Source organism: Melopsittacus undulatus, chromosome 5, assembly GCF_012275295.1.
Source record: "Melopsittacus undulatus isolate bMelUnd1 chromosome 5, bMelUnd1.mat.Z, whole genome shotgun sequence".
In the NCBI taxonomy this organism is placed as follows: domain Eukaryota; kingdom Metazoa; phylum Chordata; class Aves; order Psittaciformes; family Psittaculidae; genus Melopsittacus; species Melopsittacus undulatus.
In genome coordinates this window covers 77053450-77070655 of record NC_047531.1, presented here as the reverse complement: position 1 = coordinate 77070655, position 17206 = coordinate 77053450, and the positions used below count along the sequence as shown (strand labels likewise).

Here is a 17206-nt window from a genome sequence, read left to right as displayed (position 1 = left end):
TTTCTATTTTCCTTGGTGTTCACAGTTCGTGTGCTCTCCTCAAGGACTGTTAGTGTAGAGAAGTACATATTCTGCAAGCAGTTCTCCTTGTTTCTTATTAAATGTAAGCTGCAAACTGATTTCAGGCTTCTGTGCAGCATATGTCCATAAGCGCCTACCTCCCGCGACTCCACCATGCTATAAGGTGTCATGGGCAGCATTTGCTGGGTGGCTTTGGTTCCACCAGAAGAGTTTCAGCCAAGAGAGCAGAAAAGCAACCAGATTGCACCAACTGCCTCATCAGAGCAATCTTTGAGACTGCTATAAGGGAGTTCAAACTATTCAAGCTGGATCTTAATCAACAGTCAGTGCATCACTGGGGAGCAGACAGTGCCGTCTGCACACTCATTTATTGGGCTTTGGAATTATTTAACGTTTGATTTATGGTGGTGAATTGCATCCTGGCAAACATTCACTATGCAAAACTCTTTGCTCCCTCACCCATTAAAAATCAGGGCCTGATCCATGTTAAAGCCTCCTGCTGAGTTCACTATGTTTTGCATTAGGCCTCTGGATCTCAAGACTGGCAGATAATATTCCATTTCTGTCCAATTTCTTGCTCTAATTTAAAAGAAGTTCAAGTGATTTCCATCAACATTTTTACGCTTATTTTTGGGAGAAGCTTCACAGTGGGTCAGGTTACTGTGATATAGAAAGGATGACCCACACTGACATATAAATTTTCCAAAAAATCTCAGCCTGAGGCAGACATCTGCCTTGGAGAACTTCAGCCCAGGTGGCCAAAGTTTGACGGAGATGTAAGCAACCAAAAATAGAACTCCATAATGGAAGGTGATGTACAACCTTAATAATAGGAGGATGCTACCAAGTACACATATGATAAGTACACATATGTCTCCATGACAAGAACCATAATAGCAGAATTCAGGCAGGATTCTTTCAGATATGCTTTAGAATATGTGATCTACCTCTTCTTTCCTTTTCTTGAAAGGCTATCAGAGTTAGCTCTTACTTACAGTTTCCCTCTCAACTATATTAAACAAGGTTTATCTGAGAAGCAAAAAAACCAGGCAGTTAAAAGAAGTCCAGGCTATGAAAGCTCCTCTCTTCACTGAGAGGTCAGCTAGCAATGTAGAAAAGTCGTGTAGCTAAGATCCAAACTGTTAAATCAGCATTACTTGGTTTTCAGATTAAAAAAGAAGTCTTGATGTTTCAGTTAAAGAACGCATGCACACCTTCAGTTTTATAACACCTTGAATCCCCAGCATACCACAAAGATTCCCTTAGACATAATAGATGAAAACCATGATTTTACTCAGAATAATTCTGAGCTTTCTGAGTTCCCATTTCTGTTTTTACCTCCTCTCTGAGCAGAATGTGAAGATATGAGCTGGAATCCTGTTTAAAGCCATGTAAGAAATTTGCTGCAATTTAGACCTGGGTAAATTGAGTTACTCCACTGGCATAAATAGAAACACAATTTGCCTTGAAGCATCAGGTACTTTATTTTTTTAATTAAGCAACTGCTTAAAAATAAAATTCTAATGACATCATGGGTATGGATTTGTGCTGGACTACTCTGAGGTAAATGAGATCAGGCTTCTGCTGCGCTCAATGGCATCCCATTCCAAATACACATTCTTAGCATTTCTCCTGGTGAACCTCCTGCTTGTCTCCTTGAACTAAACATGGTCCACTCCAAGAACATGTACAAGAAACATGCCTTCTTCATAAGAGGTAATTTCAAGTCACATTGGCTATATTAATTAGTAACTCACACACATTTGTGTTGACAAGAGGTGGTTCAAAAATCATCAGTGTTCATGCATGTCTGCGAAACATATAGGGCCAGGATGAAATGCATTTTCTCTTTATAAGAAAGAATGGCACTCAACTCAGGTAGCTACTTTTAAGAACTATCAGCCTGTATTAGTAGCTAAGAAATCTGCCTAACGCCCATTTCTGAAAAGCCTTCTGAAAAGCTTTATAGTATAGAATGACTCAATATGTAAGGAACTGGGGGCAAACAACCCACAAACACCTTAGTGCCAAAATGTATTTTGTTAACAAAATGGGTTTATTTCAGACATATTCTTGAAACCTCAAAAATGTAGCATGCAAATCTTGCAACTGACTCATTGTGCACCAATTTTCAGCTTTTCCCTTTTTTTTTGTTTAATGCAGTTCAGTTATGCCCATCACCCCACCCACAAATTAGGGGTTTATGATGGAAATTCTGACTATGGTGCTGCTTGCAGAGGCAGTGTCATGATAAATAGTTTACTATTTAATTCCTCCTGATGTAATCATTGCACAAGTCAGATTCACTAACATCAATCTCTATTGTTTCTCAGGAGGAGTGAGATGGTAGGGCAATACTGCTCTTCTCTGAGCCCATCTTTTTAGCTCCCAACTTTAAAATGGGTGTTTCAATTGGTAAAGAGAGAGTTTACCACCACAGTCCAACCTCTACATTTGTTTATGTTGGACAACACTTTTGTTCTGGTTCGCATTACTCAGATGGATAAAGCTCAGAAGGGTTCTGCTTTACTGCCCTGTTTTCTCTTAGTGTTTCTGCATTTTTTAAATGCTACCAAATGGCTGCTTTTGGCTCTCAGCATTATCACATGTTGTCTATAAGTATGGAAATAGTTATGGTAATATGGACGTAAATCATAACTGTAAATACCACATAAAGAAGACTGCCATATAATTATAAAAATACCTAATAGATTTCTTTTTCAAAGACAACACAGCTGTCCCTTCTAACCTTTCATTTGTAGATTCTTTTCTCTCCTGTTTTTATTTATTGGTTGCCGTGCAGTTTGACATAGCACACCATGATTTTTGTTTCTAATTTTGAAAAGAAAAAGAAAGAATACTCATTTCATCATAAAGAAGCATTAGCTTACAATTTTGAAAAGAAACTAACGCCAGCTCTAGAACATCATCTTGGAACCAAGCTCTCTCTTAATACGTTTCAAAAGAATCTGTCAATGGCTACATACCGCAATTTAAAATTAAACCCTGCCATCAAACTACAGAAAGGGTCGGCCAAATGGCACACATCACGTGTTGGGAAAGAAGCCCCATTCTTTCTCTACACATCTCAGTGTTTTTATGAAAAGAACCACACTAGGTTATTACGCTGACCACAACAAAACAAGATTTTTATGCCCTAATCAGGGAAAAACAGGTTGAAAAGTGTTATGGGTAAACTTACACTATGCAGCATGCCATGTTAATGAAAGGAATAAAGCTTTACACAGCACTGATGTTGCCAGAAAGGGCTTTACATACAGTCTGGAAATTGCCACCATGTATTTTATCCCTTTTTATTCAGCTTTGCAATGCTTAAAAACAAAAGAGATACAAGTGTATTTCAACTCTGCTTTATGCTGGACTCATATGAAGCTTTATCCTACACAAGCTTGTTCTTACCTCTTTCCATTACCTTAAACTTACATACAGAGCCTGGATGGTCACAAAAGAGAGGCTGCAAGCAAAGCTGATCATGCCAGATGAATGGCTGTTATCTTTGAATCTTTAAAACATTTTTGCCTCAGAGCTTTTATCTATCACTAAGCAACCACTTCAGAGATCTGCATCTATGCCCTTCCACACAGCAAAACCCACATTTTAAATCAAATAGAAACAAACCTCTCAAGGGAGCAAGGTTCGTCTTAACCATCAGAAATATACACTTCTCTCTCTCTCAATTTATAAAAAGAGTAATTATGGCTTTATGCTGAGCAATGCACAGCTCTGAATGGGTGAATGACATATTGATTCCCTTTTGGAGAAACAACTAAAGCAAATGAACTGGAAAATGCTGGTGGGAAATATCAGTCTGGGACAGAGGTGTACTAATAGCTTATTGATAGATTTTTAAGCAGATGAAACATTCAGATCCACATTGCTTTTCAATCAGTGTACACCAACTGGCTTTTGTCCAAAAACGTGTCATTTTATCAGATGTGTCACTTGGCTGGGAGGCTGCCATGACTATACTGGGTAACTGAATGTTAAAATAATTTCTCCAGGGGGAAGAGGCTGATCCCAAAGGTTTTCTAGTTCCAAGGGGGAGATCATTTTTCACCACCAGCTGGAGCCTGGTGTCAGACATGCCCTTGCTTCATTTATTCTTCTCAGAGGTTGAAACTCAGCTTGTCCTTCCTGACTCCAATATTGTTTCACATTTGGGCACATAGCAGCTACTACACAGTGAACTATTAAAGCAGGACAGCCCATGAGACATGGGAAAATAGTTTAGGGGAAGCTGTCTGACAGCAGGATGTGGTCGTTTCTATTGTCCTATTAAAATAGAGATATCTGGGAAGCTTAACTTTGTTTTCACTATGTAAACATATGTGTTTTAGCCTAATGTGCCAAAAAGATGCAAATACAAAAAAACTCCCAAACCCACACCATCAAAACCCTGAAAAAACCAACAACAAATGTTTGACCTTTTTGGGCAGTGTCAACTTTCTTAGCAGTAATATAAGAATGAAGCCGTGTACACAAAAAAGGAGGTTAATTTGTGCTGAAAGAATAAATGCCCTGGGTTTCATCAGGCTCCACCATTTTATGTTATATTTGTAGCTTGGTATGAGAACAAAAAAGAAGCTGCAATGATTGAATGTCTTGCATAAAGTCATCTTATGAAAATATCTCGACATTTTATTCCTTCCTATTTGTTTTCTCCAGAACAGTAAGTAAAGAGATAGAAATCACCAGTTCCCATACAACATGTGGTCAGTTAAAGCACTGCAGTTTAATTCTTAAAACAAAATGGCAGCTAGGTGTTGACAACACGAGCAGTTTGAGCATGAGCCAAACTGTATTTAGATCACATTTAAATGAAAAGATGACTGTACATTGGGTTTTTTTAAACTTGTGACTCTTGTTCCAAGAACATTGTTGTGAAACTCTGGTACAGACTGGTTTCCATATGTTTATAACAGACATTTAACATGAGAAGGTGAAACTATGTGGCTTCATCATCTCTAAGTATCTACATTGAGGCGGTATTGATGAAAGTTAATAAGCTCTCTGAATAAGCTAGAGTTCAGTTTCCTGGCAGGTTTAAGATGGAGAGGTGGAGCATAAGCAGATATTTTCAACAGAGATCATTCACTGCAACACAGCATCTTCTCTAATGTTCCTTTTACACCAAGATATGTCCGCAGTATTCTAATTAAGGCTTTGAAATAAAGCTATCAACTTCACAGCACACTGCTGAACCTGGACCAATGCCAGAAACATTAATAACTTTCTGACCTCTCTTCTTCATAAATATGGAGCAGTCAGGGGACCATGAACTGCTTCCAGAAGTATTTACAATATAGCAGTATTTCTTACACAAAGTAATCTATCTGTTATCACAGGTACTTTCATTCCTAAATTTTCAAATCTGGATTGTGAGTTTCTCTATATATGCATATTCAAGAAATCAGAATGGTGTGAATTTACAGAACATACAGATGCTGGACAGAAATATATCTCTTTTGAAGTGAATTAAGGTAATCTGAATGAAAGCCATTTTCACTTCAAATGAGTGTGTCTGCACAAGGGACCAATGCACTTTAGAAGTTCACTCTGGCAACTTGTCTTCATCTCTGAATCTGATTCTCTGATCCTGTCCAATATAGCAAAAACTCAAAGAAAATCTGTCCTTTGACATTGCAGTGTTATGTACTTCCAAAGTTGTTCTAGCAATGATCACTAGATATTAGGCAAGAGAGGAAGGAATTCTATTTGTTTAACTTCAATTTCTGCTTTTTGCCAAGATTCACAGTTCTAAGGAATAATGAAGCTTCCTTCCTCTTTCCTTCCCACCTCACTTCCCAGAAAAAACTGAAAATTTCCCTGACAAATTTGTGTAAGACAAAGACACAAATGGGTTATGAATATGTTAAATTCAAATGAACTTATGTCCTAGCTGTTACATCATACATACTACATATCAAAACTACTGCACTGCTGCCATCCACCGAAAACACACTGTTCTCGGAACACCAGTAATTTGGGGTAGGTAAGAGAGCTGACCAAAAAACTATTAGAGAAATAGATTCCTAGTTTTAAGCAAACTTGTATTTTTGTTATTGCTTAAGTGGGAAAAGCTCTTGAGGATGCTTGGAATAGGTCTAAAACAATAGAGCCTCACTGAGCTTTGGCTTTTGGGCATAGCTCTAAGTAACTCTTACTAATAATAAAGATGAACAAATTCTACAAGAGAAGACAGTGGGGGAGGGGCAGAACAGATACGAAGATAACTGTACAGGGAAAAAAATGCAATCTGTTAACGTTAAATGTTAAAGAAGCTCAAGATTATTAACTGAAATGTCAACTGTTGCTATTTACAAAGACTCCTGATATGTCTTTCTGTTTAACTTGCTTATTCTTGCGTGACAAACACCTTGTCAGTTCAAAGTACTTATGCAAGATGTGTGATTGGCTTCAACTTGAAAGCAGTCCCATTTAAAACCAAGAACAAAATCTGTATGGCAGGTAAATGGTTAACACTGAACAATATGCACATGATACTTCATCAACTCCCTTACAAAAATTAGGATATTATTCTTTATTATGGTGCCCTGTAATTCTAAAGTAAATCATGCCAAGATACTATCTTGCATTTCTGTAGATCAGATATCATTACTCAGAAGAAAAAAAAAGGCTTTCATGCACTTACCTTATCCTCCAGCCGGATCAGTCTGGCTCCTACAGTATAGTATCCTTTGTCTACCCCTTTTTCTAAATAAAGAGGAATAAAAACAGGACATTCATTAGATGGAGAATAAACTCAAACTAAGAATTATATCTACGGTATTTAAAGCAAAAAAGAAGCCAGTAAGTGTAGGGTAGTATAAATGAGTATAACAAGAAAGAATTTCTTCATGGTGTATGGAAGTTAAAGAGGTTAGTTGGAGAGAAGGGAATTAGTTTGTCTAACTGACGAGATTAAGTTAGTCCAAAGGGCAACCTGAACATTGGTAGAGGTAGCCTGTGGACATGAAGGACTATAGATAGATAGTGCCTGGTGTAACTCTATTCCCTGTTTAATAATTTCGATTAACTGCATGTAGTTAGATAAAATAGGCATGGTCCCTAGGTATACCCTACATTTTGAATATCATTGGCATGAGCAATATACACTTTCTATACAGAAAGAAATAACAATAGTTTTCAACGGGTTGTAGATGTAGGAGGCAGGACTATCCAGGACCTCAAGGGTTAGACCTATCTCCTCACTGCAAATGAGTGACACTGAGAAAAGCCCTCACATCTCCATCCTCATTTTCCCTCTTAGCTTTCACGAGACTTGGTTATTACAGGCCAGTTATACAATTTGTTTCACACACACACTGCAAATGGTGAGACTGGGAGCCAAGACTGAAAAAAAAAACCCTGTCTAAATTGGAGTCTATTCTTTATGTTTATGTGCCCCATCACAGAGGAATGACATAATTTGGGGGACTTACTTCACAAAGAATGAAGCACAAAACCACATATATTCTTAGCAGGAAGAAAATATGCACAAGGATAAGTCACCTGCCCAGCACTGAAGTAACTTAGAAGCCTGTGTCAATAGAAACTGGACACATTCTTCTGTCCTAAACTGCATTTCCAATAGAGGACTAAAGTCATTACTCCTTGATTGTTCCATAAATTATTTCACTCTTACGAGTGATTCAGCTTTGTTTATTAAAGCTATTTATGTCCATTTTGCTTAGGGCAGGAGCACAATATGAAGAGCTTACTGGAAAGCAGGCTGAAATGTGAATTTATAGTGCATTAGGATCCATCAGAACTGCCTGTATGTGTGCTCATTCTGCAGGAAACTCGTGTTCTTGCATTTCTCACTGAATGGTACTTGCTTTACCATAACCATTAGCAGTGTATATGTTTGCTAATGGGACATGTTGAATGATATATTTACACCTAAGTTCATCTCAAGGTAACTTGCACTGTATGCACCACAACCTTAGAAGAAGACTTCAGTGAAAACCAGCACTGGCAAGAGTACTCTCTTTGCTTTCCTTCTCTATAGACCACCTACAACATTAAACAGGTCAGAGACCCTTGGAAGCTCTGCACAGGCATCAGAGAACCTGCAGGAGTAAATACTATAAGGAGAGAAAATTCAAAGGTTGTTCAAAGACACTGTGTAGGGACAGAAAAAAAAATGACACTGCTTGGCTCAGACATGTGTGCCGTTCATCATTCAGTAGTTCCCAACCACAGAAACCTCTTAAAGTATAAGTGGCTGAGGCTCAAGTTTATCTATGTATTCATCTCTGCCTAAAATGAAATAATTGACTTTAGAGTCTACTTTCTAGTTAGTAAATCTGTAGACACTTATCATCTTCAAAGTATACACCAGAAGAAACATGCCTTTAAGGATTTCTAAATTAGGTTTCCTATTTTAGTTTTTCTTGAATGTGGTGTGGAACAGAAAACAAGAAAATAGGAAGCAGATAAGCAGCAAGAAGCTATTTTGTGGCATGTGGCACTCCTATCAGATAAAGTGAAAAGAATGATATGCACACATGTAGCTGTGTCATATCCACTCCTTTACTGGTTTGTAGGCTGTATGTAAGTAAGAAAAGGCTGTGGTCTTTCCCATTTCTTATTAACCTCAATTTAAATCAGCATTCAGCTCTAATTTACAAGCATTTTTCCTCTAATAAAGACCATCTTTAAAAGTAAATGAGGTGTGCATACAAGGTGCAGAGCTTTGTGGTAAGAAGCGTGGGCAGAAGTTCAAATAACATTGCTCTAGTACATTTGATTTCTATCTCATGTTTATTCTTTCTCTCTTGAGTCTTTTCAAGATATATGATTGTAGACTTCCTACACTACATTATTTGCTTTTACATAGTTGAAAAGATTACATGGTTAAGCATAAATCTGAAATGTCTGACATTTTCTGCTTTGTAATCCAAAATAATTTTCTTGTAGTATTGAGTTTTGTCTGTTGTTTGTGTTGATCTGCAATAAAACAGATAGACCAGGTACGCAATCCAGTAAATATGTACATAGAATCACAGAATCATATAATAGTTAGGGTTGGAAAAGACCTTAAGATCATCTAGTCCCAACCCTCCTACCATGGGCAGGGACAACTCACACTAAACCATATCACCCAAGGTTTCATCCAACCTGGCCTTGAACACTGCCAGGGATAGAGCATTCACAACCTTCCTGGGCAACCCATTCCAGTGCCTCACCACCCTAACAGTAAAGAATTTCTTCCTTATATCCAATCTAAACCTCTTCTGTTTAAGTTTTAACCTGTTACCCCTTGTCCTATCACTACAGTCCCTAATGAATAGTCCCTCATCAGCATCCCTGTATCAATAACATCTATGTGAAAGACATAGATACAAAGAAAACATACATGATCCTCATGAAAGGAGGATCAGTTATTTATAACTAGATGAAAATACATAAAGACAAATTCTAGTGCAGAAGAAAAAAACATCCTGAAACAAACTTGTATCAAGTGGTTGGTTTAATACAAAACTATAATTTTATATATTTGGACTTGAATCAGATAAAACACCAATATATAAGCAATACGAATTACTGCATTTATTTCCTAATATTTCCACAAAAATGGCCAATCTCTTTTTCTAGTGAAGAAAAGATGCCTCTTGAAAAATAAACAAAAATAAAAATTAAAATTTCTAAGTATTCCCCACACCAGTTGAGAAAATGAGAAAAGCCATCCCCAATTTTTTCCTCACATGGAAGCTCATGATATAAATGACACATTACTCATTATTCAGGTTTGTTTTCTTTTACAAAAAACAGCCATTGCCATATGAAATGAGTAAGAGAGCAAATCAAATGAGTGACTATGCCATAATCGATTTTTTTCATGCAGTTAACGTGCTTCGTCTCATCAGAATATACCAAACTTTTTTTAAAAAAATAGATTTATTTATTTGGTTAGAAAAAATACTTATGTGGAGCATTAGGACAGTGAATGAATTAGAGACAGGTGGTCTGAAAATGATAAAAGCTGGAAAGAATCTATTTTGCTTTTCCAGAGTAAGAGTCCTTCCTTGATTTTTACTTTTCTGGTGTATACAGCTAGAGGGGAACTAAATCAAAAAATGCAAAATTTATCTGAAAGCCATTACAGTTTTTTTCAAAGAAGAAAATGAATCTGAGCATGGTGACCCTTAGCAGATTCCAGACTGCTAAATCTTGAAACCTCAGAAAATTATAGCAAATCCAGTACTGTGACTACAGAAAGCAGGACAGTGCAAGAGATACCACTACCTTCGTTTATCTAACTCAATGCAACCACAACCTTCTAGATTTGTATTTGTTCCAGTTCTGTGAATGCTCTCTGTAGGGAAAATTGTGAAGAGCTTATGGCAAGATCTAGATTTGTAGGTTTATAAACCAGGTGTGCTTCTGAAAATACAAGCCTTTTTAAACCCTGGGTCCATAAACCAGCAAATAACAGATTTGCCTTAGGCATCATGACTTTTCTTATCAGCCAGAGCCATTTACAACTGATAGGTAGAAGAAATTAAAAAGAGATAAGGCATAGGTCAGACCCTTGTGGTATCCCTTGGACAGACTAAAGAAAATGTAAAAACTAAACTGTCAAATTCTTTTAGTTTAGAAGGCTAGACTGCAATACAGAAAGCTCTGTGATAAAGCCAGCTGTTCCATGATGAAGGTTAAACAGTGTATGCTGAAAGTAAAACTTTCTAGCTCTTTCAAATTGCAAAAATCTAGCTGCAGTGACTAACTTGCCAGATTAAAGACACACAATAAATAAACCAGCCCTAAATAAAAGGTCCATCTGCCTATCTGCTTCACTTATCTAGCCTCCGAGGTGACATGATTTGCTCATGTGGCTCATGAGGAGCAATATATGTATAAATATTCAGTGTATATTCATATACACTGAATCTGGTATGAACTACATCCCACTTCTGCCTTTCCCCAGAAGGTGCTGATGGCAGGATTTAGATACATTATCCTTATACTGTGTGTATAATAATTAATATACCAAATACAAAATGAAATGCAAGCTTCTTTATTAGCTTTTTATTGAGCATGTAATTCAATCTGTTCAGAGGACCTAGATGAAGAGTAAATTAGCTGCAGCTTCCAGGCCCTTGAAGTAGGATATATGTGGTATTCCTGCTGTCTCTTTGCACTGAGGTAGATCAACCCCAGTAATGCAAAGAACTTTCAGAGACAAGATTGTGAACACCTGGCAGCTACAAAAAGTATCCTAAATGGGTTTATTTTTTCCAAGTTCCCATGGATTTTGTCTCCAGGAGGGGTGGAATATATCCGTTCCTGCAGAAATCTGGGTATCTCTCACTTCAAGCATTGACTTTAAAAGATTAAAAATTAAAATGAAGATATTTATTATGCTTTAAAAGCTATTGTGCACCAATTTCTTCTTAACAGATGGGAAGGAAATAGCATCAGAAAGCTTAGATGGCATTTAATGGATAAAAAAGCAAACAATGGAACTGTCAAAATTTTTCAAGAAAGCCTTTTTCTCCAAGGATTCTTACCCGTGTTATGCAGACCCAAGGGGTTCAGATGAACTGCAGATAAACATCAGCCTTTTGCATACTTTTCTGAACCTAAACACTGGATCTTTTGTTTTACCTTGGCATTATTCTTCACCTTTGCCCCTGAAAAGCTATAGTAAGTCTCAAAAATTGCTTTCAAAAGCAATTAACTCTATCATGTGTAGTGAAGGTCAAATATTACACTCATCTTATTTGTACCATTACCTAAGTATCTGCTTTGTTAGTTCAATAAGTTTTATTAACATGTGCTTTGAGTCTATATAAACACTTTCAATTATTAAGGGGTTTGTTTACTATTACAGGAATAGTTGTTTCATCTTACAGAATTGCGTTACCTGGAACACAGAGGCAGGCTTTTCATGATACTAAGACACAGTCTTCTGGGTATACTCATAAAAATGGGATCTAAATATTTGGAAAATTTATTCATTACCTTAATGTTTTTGCACACTCCTGATACTAGGAGTTTCAAAGAAAGCTAGTAGATGCCAAGACTAAAACAAGCAAAAAGAGAGGAATCCTCACATGTGTACATGGAACTTAAATCATGCAAATGCCTGTCACGAAATACTGCAGATGTGAAAAGTTTACAGGGGAAACTAGGCAAGTTTGTTGAGGGCAAACCATTAGGACTACTAAATACACAGAAATCATGTCAGGAAGTCTCTGATCTGCAAATGGCTGAAAGCTTACAGGAAGGTTAGAGGCTTATGTATGCCGGTTTTTTATACATTTCCCAAAGCACCTTGCTTTTGGCTCCGTCGGAGTCAGGACTGGTCTGACCCAGCATGGCTTTTATTCTGTTCTTGTATCCTTATCTTGTTTTAACACAGCTTTTAGTGCTTTTTATCTTTGAGAAACTAACTTGAAAAATAACAGTAATTGCTTCCAGTGAGTTCAGATTCTGGATCTTTTATGACATCATTCACTTTTGAAAGGTAATAATACTATAGACACACTGCAATTACTTCATATAAAATTATCAAAGTTGACAACAGGGTTTCAGTAACAGCCTGATCCAAAACCCACTGAGGTCACTGGAAAGACTCCCATTCATTTCAACGGGCTTGGAATCAAACCTTAAGATTCTTTGAATGAGAGTATAATAAAACAGGAAAAAGAAGGAGCTAGAAAGGAAAATTCTTTTCATGTTTTTCTCCTTGGCAGTTCAATTTCTGTTGCACTGTCATTGCTCTTTTGCTTGCCATCAACACAAAAATAACACAGTCTGGAGGAAACACCCAGATTGTTTACAAATGAGATTTTTAGCAGTGCCTTTGAACAGGAAAAATATTATATTAAAGATACATTTTCAATGTAGAATAAGCCATCCATTCTGAGGAAAACTCAGGAAGAACTCTTTCCAGAGGAGGACAATGCAAGAGTCTGTTTCCATCCAAAATGGACTAATACTATAACCACTCATCGCTGTTCATCCCTTGATTATCGGCACGTTGGATTATACTAATCATAAAGTAACCCTTGCTTTATTTCTGCAGACCACTTATCTGGAACCACTTATCTTATTTTTGGATTTGTGGAGGGTTTAGATAAAATAACTACTAGATCAAGTAACTTTTGGTTTTGGTTTTGCAAACCCATAACTGAGCTTACCAGGTTTTTCATCCCTAAAACCATTTTACCTTTCACAGTCAGTATTTATTCAGTCCATCTGAGGGCAGAGCCATATGTGTTTGCAAGAGGTACAACTTTGTAGAGCTGGCATGCTCTGAAGGCAGACACCATTCTTAGTTGGGTGACCATGCTTTTGCACTTAAGACAGCTGTCTGGAAGCCTCTATTCTGCAGTAATATTGCAAGAAAAGACCAACAAGGGAAGATAGTTGTGCGAACATGGATGCCATAATGTCCTCCAGAGTACAGGCTTTCCCAAATACCTCTGAAGTCCTATGATGCTCTCCACAGTAAGACTATCCACCATGAATTACAAAGATAAATCAACTTATCTTACCTCTGGAAACCAGTGGTAAATCAAAGCAAGATTTTTCTGATAACAAAATGATAATGAATGGCAAAACTCATGTGGCAGATTTTGACTTGAACTTGTTTCTTTTCACTTAGTAATCTGAGGCTATATTTCTGTTTCTCACTAACAGAACAGATTCTCCTTTTCCCTAGCTATCCTTGTATTTTTTTCCCTATTTTTGTTGCAGCTAGTCTTTCCTAAAGACACAGGATCGTATTTTTTGCACAACATGTCACATAAGGCTTTACCTGAGTCATGGGCACAGACGTGTACAAGACAGGGTGTGTTTTGAAAATCTCCTTCCTGATTCTAGGATCAGAGTAATTTTTTAATGGATATATCATAGTATTTTCTTACATACAGCTGGCATTTGCTAATGATTAATTAGCAGACCAGGCCTTTCGGACAGACTGTTCACCACTGTTCACCAAACATTCCAGACTGTTCACCACTAGTAGCATGTAGGGGATTTTTGTTGTTAGTTTATCTGTACCTGATCTTCCATTTTTTGTTCTTTAATTTCATAACACTTCTATCAATCTAGCTTTCAAAGGTACCCCAGGTCTTCCTGAATGATACCCTTGAACTTCATTTGAGCTTTCCAAAGCTGAAATCCATAGGTTGCTCACAAAACAAAATGTAACCACAGCACAAAAAAAAAAGAAATACTTTTTTTTTTTGTGGAAAATTTCCAGCAGGATGCTTTCAACTCATCATGCACAGATATGTATTTTTTACATTTATTCTTAACTTCCATTTACTCCACTGCTACCAACTGAATACAAGGTATTTATCTTTCCACAGTTGTTCCAGGGCTTATTAACAGAATTATGTATACACGCATAATTGGCTGGATTATAAATCCATATTACTATAGCTATGGGTATTTTCACAAAGCTATGAAGCTAGTAATTATTCATAAAATGCAGTCACCATACCTGAGAAGAAAAGGCCCGGCTTTCCCAAAGAATGGTCCAATCTGGAAAGCAAACAGTAGTGCAATTACCAAGCAACTTAAACTTTGTTGCTAGTGAAAGCACAGCAGCATAATTTACATGAGAATTTACAGTAGCTTTAAACCTAAAAAAGCAAGTAAAACCATGAAATTACCATGATTTTCTGCACATGCAGTCAGCAGTTTAATTCTTCAGAGTTTTTTCCCGACATCAAACCATATTATTATTGTTATTTTCACGAGTACTAATATTTCTTAGACTTTCATGTTGTAACTAAAACATAGCTCTCCTGTGTCATATGTAATCTAATAAGAAAGACTATACAAACAGTATGGCTTCTTAATAACATTTGCAACTATTCCTTGAATCTCATGCAGGCAGATTTAATATCTATATATGTTGACACAGTAGATTCCATTCAATAGGATTTTTTTCCTTTTTTCATTTCATTTAAGGGCCAGAGGAGTTCAGCTTCGTGTCCCAGTCCACAGTGTTAATTTGTAAAAAGAAAAGCACTTTGTGCTGAAACAAGAAGAGAATAGTTTTGTGGCAAAATATTTCAGCTGTGATCCCCAAACTCAGAGAAAGCATGTGTATGGAGGAACGTGGGAGGGAATTGCTCCAGACAGAGACGGGAGCAGAAGCAAACTAGGTTTCTGTCAATTGTGGAGGATCACAAACAGGAGACAGAAGGGTACATCCTATTTGAAAAGTTTTCCTTTTCTAAGAAGAGGGCAGAAAAGCTCTCTTCTTACTAAAAACCCCACAGGACACACCTAGATTTCTTTAAATTTCACTTGGAGAAAGAGAGGGAGATAAAGGATAATTCTAAACTTGGTTATAAAAAGGGTTAAAATGACTCCGAGTTAAATCCTCTAGATATTGTGCTCCCTGTTGTGCTTGCAATTTTGGACAATTACTGTTCATTAAGTACACATCTCTCCTAAAGCCAGCTGGCAGTAGAGAAATCAAATATTTCATGAGGCAGACAGGGCCTACCTTCTTTGAAGTTCTTTTATCCGAACCATCATATTGAGGTGTCCTTGTGAGTACTGTTCAATCACATCACGTACATCATACGGTTTCCGAGCTTGCTGTGAAAGAAGTCATACAGGAGACTGAAGGGTAAGTATAGTTTAAACTTGATTTTTATTTCAGGCGGGCCTTCATTCTATTTTTTATCTTCCAGAGGTTAGGTGCTTGCCATTTTACAATGGTTGTTGCAATGAATAAAAAATATGTAGGCGTTGTAGGAGTGCATACTTATTGTGGAGATGGAGCCAAATGATTCCCATTACTGTCAGTTAGAGTCATGTCTTCATGTTACTTCATACTGAGCAAAATATTAGACCTTCACAGTGTATTTAAAAAACACAGACCCAAGATATATAATGGATCTAAAACTATCATGTGTGATATCTCTTGGCTCATTCCAAACCCATATGTTAATCATAATGTCAGAAGACTGAACCACGGAGATAGGCCCACTTCATAAAACTTGGACCCAGAATCAAATACCTTAAAGACTAAAGATGTCTGGTGACAGAAATATTATTGCTGGGAGGACAGATGCTTTGCATAAGTCTGCATGTAGTCTTTGTGCATCTTTGTTTTTAATGTTACCTATGAGGTCAGAAAAAAAAAAGGTGCAATTCAAATAAATTAAAAAGGACAGATAAAAAATGCAAGAGAGCTAAAAACCTGCCATCTGCCCAGCTTTATTCCCACTCTAATGAGAATCCAGATGCTTCAGCCAAGCTTTACTTTCTTGCTATAACTACTACGGCAGAATTCTGACACAAACCTAGAGAACTTGCATAAAGTGATGTGATCATAAAAAATACAGCATGGTAAAATTTTATCAAGTAAAATTAATGTTGCGGGTGTGGTGGAATAAATGCAAATAATGTCCTAACTAAAATACCAGCATTTTGAGAGCCATAACAACCTCTATGGGAAATGTGGGGCAAGATGTCTCCTTTTTGGCTCTGACTCAAGAAAAGGAGAAAAAAGAAAGGTAAGCTGCAAAACTAGTAATTGGAAATTACTGAAAACAGCTCATTAGTCATCTTGTTGTCTGTTTCCACTCTGTCACAGCTTCAGCCAGAACCATTAACATGCACCACTGCACACACGCATTGAACACCTACAGTATGTGCTGGAGTCATGCTTGGAAGGCAGCCACAGGATCCTAGAAATTTCAAATGAAAGCATGGAACTGGGATGGAAACAAATCCTGTGAAATGAATGAAGAAGCAAAAGCTCTTCGTGATAAAATGCGTTCCTTGTGCTCAGCCGTCAGCACTTACCTGGTTATAACTTTCAGAAGGGTTCATGGCTTTGGTAGTGTGCATGTACATTCATGTGCATTTGTGAGAAGAGATACTTTGGGGGCAGGGAGGTTTCAGCTTTCAGTTTATCACTTTTTTTTTTCTTTTCTGCTTTTTTTTTTTTGCCTTCCCCAGCTTCCCATTTTGCAGACGCTGACACATCACTATTTCTGGCCAGAAAAGCAGCCTATTGTCTTCACCCAGAGAAACAGTGCCAGTATCACTCTTTAGATTGACTAGCGGGGGTGCTTTGAGCGTATTTTGGCTAAATCCTCTGTCCTTTCCTTTGGACACTATTTAACATGATGCATGGCGCCGAGCCTAGATGTGCTGGGGATTTTCCCCCACCTCCTTT

General features: G+C 37.3%; 1 protein-coding gene across 1 annotated transcript in view; it reads right to left on the bottom strand.

Moving 5' to 3' along the window:
- The window catches only part of LOC101871346 (potassium voltage-gated channel subfamily KQT member 1-like), a 465763-nt gene that overhangs the window by 190217 nt on the left and 258340 nt on the right, over positions 1 to 17206 (bottom strand). The window contains exons 13-15 of the mRNA XM_005148017.3: positions 15521 to 15615; positions 14504 to 14544; positions 6695 to 6756 (exon numbers count right to left, since the gene is read on the bottom strand). Of these exons, the coding sequence (XP_005148074.2) occupies positions 6695 to 6756; positions 14504 to 14544; positions 15521 to 15615 (198 nt within the window). The remainder of the gene's footprint in view (positions 1 to 6694; positions 6757 to 14503; positions 14545 to 15520; positions 15616 to 17206) is intronic.